This window comes from Lactuca virosa, chromosome 7, assembly GCF_052849685.1.
Source record: "Lactuca virosa cultivar CGN04683 chromosome 7, Lactuca_virosa_CGN04683_v6, whole genome shotgun sequence".
Lineage (NCBI taxonomy): Eukaryota > Viridiplantae > Streptophyta > Magnoliopsida > Asterales > Asteraceae > Lactuca > Lactuca virosa.
The window spans coordinates 97,332,370-97,342,281 of NC_136432.1; the positions used below are offsets into that span (position 1 = coordinate 97,332,370).

A 9,912-nucleotide genomic window follows, 5' to 3' on the forward strand; every position below is an offset into this window, starting at 1 on the left:
CCCACATCTACACTACACCATGCAAGAGATAGATAAGAGAAAGATATCCAAGGAGTTCTCGATTTTGGGAGGAGAAAAAACCATGCAAGAGATAAATAAGAGAAAGATATCCAAGGAGTTCTCGATTTTGGGAGGAGAAAAAAAGAGAAGAAGTGATCAAAAATAGCAAGTTTTTGGTTTATACACTTCTTTATATACTTCCACTAATGTACCAAGTCAAAGCTAGTCATTAAATGAAAGTATGGAACCTTATGACAAGCATGGTATAAAGAAAAAGAAAGATAACACTCAAACTCCAACTCTTTATGGATTTCACAACTTTGGCAAGAAATTCAAGAAGAATGGAGTGTCTTCACTTAATCTCATAACTAGGTAGTTACATGCCAATTATAGGATAAATCAAGGTGTTCATTTGATTTGTACATAATATATATATATATATATATATATATATATATATATATATATATATATACACACACACACACACCATATGAAAATACTTAGTTATTGTTCTCTTTTGTTATTATTTCCTAGAAATAATAATTCTAAATTACTTGTTAAAATATTATTTTCATAAAATAATGATTCTCCAATTAAATACAGGTTTGATAATATCTATTAATAGTCACCTTACTCTAATAAATAGTCAATCAATAGTAACTTGATATAAGGTGTGATTCTATATGATCATATGTCATTAACAAATATCATTCTATAATGACTCTTCGGCATAAAGATCTTTCATATTTGCCCTGTTGAAGAAGTATTGAATGTGTCTGGTAGATTTGAAAGATCAGACTTTGATTTCAATTGAATCGGTTGATTTGTTTTGATGACCAGACCACACTCACTCCTTGACATCATTGGTGTCGATAATCTATAAACCTCAATCTTTCTCTTACAAGGAGTTCAATAATAGTATGATCAAACGGGTACCTATCAGGTGGCTAAACCCCGAGACCACTTGGAGAGTTGGGAATGTCCCAATTTTCATCATCGGGAGGAGGATTGAAAGAGAATCGAGGGTCGTAACTTTCATTAGTGTGGAGAACGATGTCATCCAACCAGTTTATGTCATCAGGGATTACTGGTTGTCATTCCTCTTATTATTTGAATAGGGAGAAGATAGGTTTCTTATCATCTTCATCATCTTCATCTTCAACAATGATCTTGTCAGGAATTGACATGTACTACTTAGTCAACTTGTGGCTCTTGAGCTCCTCCGTCTTATAAAGGATTGACATGTAGTTTTATTGGAAGCAATTAAATGTGAGTTTTACTTTTATTAGAAACTTCAATATTCTTCAAGTTTTCACAAATAAGAATGTCAAGTGGATAGGAACATAAAACACACTTGCACCAACATTTGAATGAGACACAAAGTTTTAAGAGAGAAAAGAAATTGTTCTAAAACTTTTGAGATTTTAATAAGGGTCGGTGTTTAATGTTCAAAAAGAGTAATATTGTTCTTAATCTTTTGTGTATCACTTAAATGTTTGTGGAAGTATTTGATATTCCTATCCACTTGACATTCTCGTTTGTTGAAAACATGAAAAAGATTGAAATTCCAAGTGAACGTAATGTTCGAATGATAATAATTTCTATTTATTATAATTACGGTGGCTGTTAAGTCATATTTTAATGTTTAGTTATTTTTATCAAGATAAAAAATAGATTTACAAAATAAAATTTGATAAAATGAATATTTTCAAATTAATAGATTTTTTTAATAAAATTAAAGTGAAAAATTAAAACGGTAACAAATTATGAGGTAACAAAATTTTATTTTTACTTAGTCACTTTGTTTTTTAAATGTATATTTTACCACAGAATTTAATTTGGATATTCAAAAAACATATTTATAACTTGCAATAACCGATCGTAATAAATTTTTTTGAGTATAAAAAATAAATTAACCCTTAGAAAATGCCTAACTATGAAAAGAAAAATTGAAAGTTTATTACGACAAGTTACTTTCTTTTTTTAACAACAAAAAATTTTATATTATCAAGAGATCTAAAAGGTTGTTAGAAAGATTCCAAAAACTGTAAACTTTTAAAGTTGGCCGACACATGTATATGTCATGTGTTAGTCATAGATAAATTGTTAGAAAAAGGTATCAATCATAGAACGAATTCTTAACTCAAAGGATAGAAATATATGAATGTACCCGTCATTAATGTAATTCTTATTTTAATATATTTTTAAGCACGATTGATAAAATCTAAGACCAAACCACTAAAAAATTGTCATTCAAGATTATCAATTGAAAGATATAACATCACTATAATTGATGATATTTCGATTCATTTAATACAATTAATTAATACAATATAAATTATATATTTTTAAACGTAATCTAGATATTTTATATGCATCTTGTTGAGGAAAACGTTGACTCTTTTTCTCAAACTATGATACAAGAAAAGGCATATACACAGTTAACCAAGATGACATCTGTTCATCACTTCTTCACTTCAAGAACTCTCAACCAACAAATTCCTGAATCATTTAAATCTCTCTCTCTCTCTCTCTCTCACACACACACACACACACACACAAGAGTTCTTGAGGTTTGTGCGAAAATGGCAGGAGGGTCTTTCGCACCAGGAGGAGTGGCGAAGGAGAGAGCAGATGAATATAAAGGGAAAGTCACGACTTATGTCATCGTTGCTTGCATTGTTGCTGCTGTTGGAGGCTCGATTTTTGGCTACGATATTGGAATTTCAGGTAACATAATCTTCTTTAATTCGTCCCAAAATTCCAACTACGAATTCAATCTCAAATATGAATCGAAAACAAAAAAGGAGCTTGATGAATACTTGTAGGTTGTAGCTTTCTGTTTTGCTTAGTTTTGGTCCACAATTTGAGGCTCAATTTGTCCATTCACTCATAAATGTGTTTGGTATGAATAAACCATTGAAAAAAAATGAAGATTTACAAAAAATCCCAGTATTATTTATGTGAATTTTAATGATATAGTTATTTTTAATTTTCTATTATTTATTTTAATTTTTTTTATAAAGATAATACCAAAATAATTATATCACCCATTCCAAAAAAAATCTGCAATGGATCGATTGCCAATTGCTATATTGTTTTCTAAAATGGTCATAGCCACAAATAGCCTTTAAAGAAAATTTGGTAGAAAAATCAGATATTTCTGAATATATTATTTTATTCCGTAATATGTGAATGTAATTTGCAACGTTTATTGCAATATAAGACTGTATTTCGTAATATATTATTTTGAATAGTTAAAATAGTTAAAAAAAAAATCTTGGTTAACGGGAATTTTGCAATTTTAATGCAAAATTGTTAGTCATTTGTGTAAATAGTTTCAAAAATTGGTCATTTTGTTAAATTTATGTCTTTATCTATATATCTATAACAAAGCAAGTAATTTTCCTTGAAGCTTATGTATTTGAAATTTTAAAATTTTCACTTTCCAATCTAATATAATTATTAAATAAATTTTAATGTGTATTAAAATGTAATATTTTTTCATGTTAATATCATATCAATGGTAGACATAAGACATTTTGAATTATCATTATAACACACTTCTTTCTTTTAATTCAGTCTCAAATATGAATCGGAAACAAAACATAAGGAGATTGATGAATACTTGTAGCTTTCTGTTTTGCTAAGTTCTGGTCCACAATTTGAGGTTCAGTTTGTCCATTCATTCATGTAGATGTGTTTGGTATGAATAAACTATTGAAAAAAAAATGAAAAAAAATCCCAGTATTATTTATGTGATTTTTAATGATATAGTTTTATAACTTTCTATAAATTATTTTATTTTTTTAATAAAGATAATACCAAAATAATATCACCCATTTCCAAAAAAAAATCTGCAATTAATCGATTGCCAATTGGCAATTGCTATATTGTTTTCTAGAATGGTCATAGCCACAAATAGCCTATAAAGAAAACTTGGTAGAAAAATAATATATTTCTCAATATATTATTTTATTCCGAAATATGTGAATGTACTTTGCAACGTTTATTGCAATATAAGACTGTATTTCGCAATATATTATTTTTAAATAGTTAAAAAAAAATTAAAGATTTTTCTTGGTTAACGAGAATTTTGCAATTCTAATGCAAAATTGGTAGTCATTTGTGTAAATAGTCACACAATTGGTCATTTGTTAAATTTATATTATATATGTATATGATAAAGCAAGTGTTTTTTCTTGAACCTTTATGTATTTGAAATTTTTAATCTTTCATTTTCCAATCTAATATAATTATTATATAAATTTAAATATCTATTAAAATGTGATTTTTTTCATATTAAATATCATAATAATGGTAGATATTAGACATTTTGAATTATCAGTATAAAACACTTCTATCTTTTAATTTAAATATGATGTTAAATTCAGAATTTAAATCAAAATAACAAAATAAATTAAAAAATATTTAGATCCTATTTTCTAAGTCGTTAAAAAGATTTAAATATTTATACCTATTTCTATATCATTATTATCTTAAATCTTATAATATAGGTCATCCAAATGAATATTGGATAAGATATATCTTCCTTCTTGTTCTTGCATCATATTTATTTAAAACCTCTTTAACCCTTAGTATTTTAATTTTATCTTATAATAATAGCATTTACTAATTAATATTCACTCATTTATAATTTTTGTACCTATATAAGTAGGATTTTCTCACCAAAAAAAAAAATAAAAAAAAAAAATTCTTAATTGTTTTTTGAAGAAAAAAACATTCCCTTACTTAAAGACTCATTTTTGCAAACAAACATTTTCTTCTATTTCCTAATGGAACCATAACTCTCCATATCAACACTAACGCGTATATGAAATGGTTTTCTTTATAATGACATCAAATGAGGTTTTATTTTTTATTTTTTTTAATTATTTTTTATTAATTATTTTTTATTTTATTTTGAAGAAGTTATGTCCAAAGTTCTAGCAAGTAGTTAAAATTGAAGTGTAGGGATGATTTCAATGTTTATTTACAAAACATGAAACAATTTTGTGTATTTTTTTTGTTTAGGCTTCAAAATAAATAGCAGTTTTTTTATTGATTTGTTTAGTAAAGAATTCTACTTTTATTTTTCATATTACCGCAATGATTTTAAAAATAAAAATGATCTTTCAAAGTTACAATTGTTGAATACGACGGTTTGTGTTGCCATATGCTTTTTATATAAATATTTGTCTAAATAATCGATTTTAAAATATTTCATCTATTGATAATAAATAGAGACATAGACAGGCGTTTGTGGTTGCTCTAAGTGGAAATCGGTTATATGGTATTTGCATATGCATCAAGGTGTTGAGATTTGTTTTCAAAATTAACAATGCATGGAAAGATTAATTGTAAGGTGATGTGGGGTAAGGTTACCTAACACTCGGTGGAATTAGATTTGGGTTTGGAAATTAGATGGTGGTAAGGTGAATTAAAAGTAATGGAGAATGTCGATGGAGTCAATATTTTCATATCTCTTCTTCCAATTCTTCATTTCCAAATTTCTTCTTTATGACTTTACAGAAAGCATAAATAGGATGTGTGGTTGTGTGTAGGTTAAAATTCAATTTGTTATTATTGTAATTATGTAATTTTATTCTTGTACAACGCACACAGGTTCACCTACTTGCTTATATACCTCTTAGGTCATTTTTGTAATTTCTTCTAGATCTCAAAAATATTATAACTTATTTGGGGTTGAGTGAGCTTTTACTATTTTCAAGTTTTTATTTTTGTAAATAAAATTTGATTACTTATACTTTAAATATTGTATGGAATCTAGTTATATGATTATATATTGTATCTACATAAAGAAAATTTGTTTCATTAATCCACACTAACCAAACATGATCATTCCATTTTGTCTCCCTTTCTTATTTCATCACCCATTCATTTCATTCCTTCGTTATTCTATTCTTTCTTGTCTTTAACTAGGAGGAGTGACATCCATGGATGGATTCCTTAAAAAATTCTTTCCATCTGTCTATGAAAAGAAGTCGCATTCCCATGAAAGCAACTATTGTAAGTTCAATGATCAAGGCCTTGCAGCCTTCACATCATCACTATACTTGGCTGGCCTGGTTGCAACACTATTTGCATCTCCTGTCACGCGTAATTATGGCCGTCGGATCAGCATCATTTGTGGCGGAATCAGTTTTCTGGTGGGTGCAATACTCAATGCCGCCTCGGTCAACTTTGGAATGCTTCTTTCCGGTCGAATCATGCTTGGGGTTGGAATCGGCTTCGGTAATCAGGTACTTTGCTCGCCCCATCAACATATTTTTTGTTGTCAACACTCAACACTGTATTTGTTACACAGGACATGATTATCAAATAGGAAAATAAAAGGGATAGAGTCATATGGTAAATCTTGAATTTGATTCGGGAAAATTGTTGAAAATAGCTACGGAAAATTTCCCTTGTTATGAATATAGGCAATGTACTAGCATGCTTTATTTTTTCCCCTTAATAACAACATACTTATTTTTCTTTACGTATAACATCAAGGTATTTACAATTCCTTACTCATAATAACATGGTTGTTGCTTTCTTTTTACCGATAATTATAATATGTAAAATGAAATTTGTAAGCATTTTATACGTTCCAAGCTATATGTTGCTACAATCGGTAGAAAAAATATAAGTACATTGGATATTATTGGTAAAAAGTAAAGTACATTGCTTGTATTTGTAACAAACATAAAGTACATTGATATTTTTTGCAAACTATCCATTTAATTATCATATTACAACTAGTGACATGGAGAGTATATAAAAGGAAAAATAAAACAAGAAATGCACAATATGCATATGTCATACATTCTTTTCTTGATCGACTCTTGTTTAGTTCTTGTTTTCCATCCTAAAACTCTTCTAATATGCAATATAACATATTCTCATAGTATAGGTTCCTTTTTTGACCAAATATCTTCTCAATCAAACAATTTAGGGTTTATATTATCTTTTTGGACCTTGTCATTAGTCCAAACATCTTATGAATATGATCTCTTTAACATGAATTTGGGTTTTCAATTATTTGATTCTTTCGCTCTATTACATCAATCCGATTCCAATGTATGCCAAACATAATACAATATCTTCAATCTCGTTTCTTCTTGAAGGCAATACCACTCTATTTATCAGAAATGGCACCAACCCATTTAAGAGGAGGCTTAAACATGATGTTCCAATTAGCAACAACTCTCGGAATCTTCTCAGCAAACATGATAAACTACGGAACAAGTAAGCTCGATCAATGGGGATGGCGGCTCTCTCTCGGCCTAGCGGCAGCCCCGGCGCTCCTAATGACAATCGGCGGCGTTCTTCTCCCGGAGACACCCAACAGCTTAATCGAACAAGGATCAAAAGAAAAAGGGAGAAAAGTTTTAGAACGAATTCGAGGTACACAAAATGTGGACGCTGAGTTTGAAGACATGGTTGACGCGAGCGAGTTGGCTAACTCGGTGAAACATCCTTTTAGGAATATCTTGAAGAAGAGGAATCGACCTCAATTGGTTATGGCGATTTGTATGCCGATGTTTCAGATCCTTACTGGGATAAATTCGATCTTGTTTTATGCTCCGGTGTTGTTTCAGAGTATGGGTTTTAAAGGTAATGCTTCTCTTTATTCTTCTGCGTTGACTGGAGCTGTTCTTGCTCTTTCTACTTTGGTATCTATTGCGACTGTTGATAGATTGGGTCGAAGAGTTTTGCTCATTGGTGGAGGCATACAAATGATCGTTTGTCAGGTAACTTTTTTTTTCGGCTAAATGCAAAAAAATAACAATTAATTGTTTGTTATATTATCTTATTTTCATTATTTTTCCTATTATAACGATACATTTGAAATCTATATTGTTATAGCAATGTCATTTACTCATTCGTATATAAAACAATTATCACTGCTATAATTGGATAGATTTTCAAAAAATAGATTTTTCAAAAGATAATCTCATGAGAATAAGAAAAAATTGAAATTGAAAGTGTGATGCTATAATTGTGTAGATTTTTCAGAGTATAGAATTTAACAAATATCTTAGAAAATGTGCACTATTGAAAAAATGAAAGAAAATTTGGAAAAAGTTAGAAAGCCTCATTTGTCCATTTTGACCATTTTTCGGGTAAGTTCTAGTAATTTTAAAATCTAAACCAAAGGACGGATCTAATTTTTGTTTTTGCCTTTTTATCCGGTTTACAGTTTACAAGTTGCCATAGGTAAACAAATTTAGGTCTTTTCCGAACAAGTGGTTAAAATATTGGGTCTTTTATGCAAATAAGCATAAAATGTTATTTGCATAAAAGATACAATTGTTTAATCACTTCTTCAGAAAAGAAGTTGAAAACGATTTATATTTTCTTCAATCTTGTGTTATGAAACAGGTCATTGTAGGCATAATATTAGGGCTTAAATTTGGCAACAATCAACAACTCTCGGAGGGTTATTCAATCTTGGTGGTGATTGTAATTTGTCTGTTTGTGGCGGCCTTCGGGTGGTCATGGGGCCCACTTGGTTGGACAGTGCCAAGTGAAATATTCCCATTAGAAACGCGGTCAGCCGGTCAAAGCATTACGGTTGCGGTCAACCTCTTCTTCACTTTCATCATAGCACAATCTTTCCTCTCACTCCTTTGTGGTTTAAAATTTGGACTATTTTTGTTTTTTGCTGGATGGATTACTATAATGACAATTTTTGTATATATTTTTCTACCTGAAACGAAAGGAGTTCCTATTGAAGAGATGATGTTGTTATGGCAAAGACATTGGTTTTGGAAGAAGATAATATCAGAAGATTTGAGGGAAGATGAGAGTTTTGAAAGGCAAAAGAATTCATTAGTGTTGCCTCCACAAGCTCCTTGATAGTTAACGTTTATTATGTAATAGTTTGATGCAACTCAATGTACAGAAAAGGCACAACATACTTTTATCATTTTATTGAGGGGTAAATGCAAGAAGTAGCAATATACTATCACCGATTTATTTATTATAGCATTATACTTTTATTTTTTATTACAACATTATACTTTAAAAATCTAACTATAGCAAGGTCGTCTAAATACAAAACAATATTCACTGCGAAAATTGGGTTAGATTTTTCCAAATATAGTTTTTTAAAAAGAAAATATTGGAAGTACAATATGCCTTGATACGAAAAAAAAAAATGAAGGAAAATTGGTATAGTAGTAAAAAATGAAAATAAATGCTATAATACTCAAATAAATGAAAGTATATTGCTATTTCTTGCATTTTGACTTTTTATCTATTTAATTTCTTAACTTTTTTTTTCCTCCATGAATATTTCATTACATTTTTAACCAATTAAAAAAAATTAGTTTACCGGTTTTCATTAGTATTGCCTCAACAAGCTCCTTGATGGTTGATGATTATTATGTAATAGTCTGATATAACCCAATGTATAGAAAAGATGTAACATGCTTATATCATTTTACTGAGGGGTAAATGCAAGAAGCAGCAACGTACTTTCACCTATTTGTTTATTATAATATTATACTTTCATTTCTTTTTACTACAACATTATACTTTAAAAAAATCCATCTAACCATTGCAATGTCTTCCAAATACAAACAATATTCGCTGCAATAATTGGGTTAATATATTCAAATTATAAATTCCTAAATATGAGATACTGGAAGTACAATGCATTATGCATTGATAAGAAAAAATGAAGGTACATTGTTATAATAGTAAAAATGGAAAAAGGATGTTATAAAACTCAAATAAATAAAAGTATATTGTTATTTCTTGCTTTTAGCTTTTTTTATCTATTTAATTTCTTAACATTTTTCTGACATTATATTATGTCATTACTTTTTTAACCGGTTCACAAAATATGGTTAGCCGATATATGATAGAACACGTAAATGCATAACCTATTTTCATCAT

General features: G+C 29.0%; 1 protein-coding gene across 1 annotated transcript; it reads left to right on the forward strand.

Annotated features, from left to right (window-relative positions):
* The first annotated feature begins 2,368 nt into the window (after positions 1-2,368).
* STP7 (sugar transporter protein 7) lies at positions 2,369-8,992 on the forward strand. The gene is made up of 4 exons (XM_079059424.1): positions 2,369-2,733; positions 5,947-6,266; positions 7,134-7,760; positions 8,392-8,992. Exons 1-4 carry the CDS (start codon positions 2,376-2,378, stop codon positions 8,866-8,868), a joined length of 1,782 nt encoding a protein of 593 aa, XP_078915550.1. The 5' UTR covers positions 2,369-2,375; the 3' UTR covers positions 8,869-8,992.
* Positions 8,993-9,912: the final 920 nt, after the last annotated feature.

What these genes read in the sequence shown, in the direction of transcription:
- STP7 (XM_079059424.1), top strand. Translation starts at nt 2,376, where the DNA reads ATGCATCTTGTTGAGGAAAACGTTGACTCTTTTTCTCAAACTATGATA. An exon ending in CTACGATATTGGAATTTCAG is followed by an intron (nt 2,734 to 5,946) that starts GTAACATAATCT and finishes GTCTTTAACTAG; the next exon opens with GAGGAGTGACATCCATGGAT. An exon ending in TACAAATGATCGTTTGTCAG is followed by an intron (nt 7,761 to 8,391) that starts GTAACTTTTTTT and finishes GTTATGAAACAG; the next exon opens with GTCATTGTAGGCATAATATT.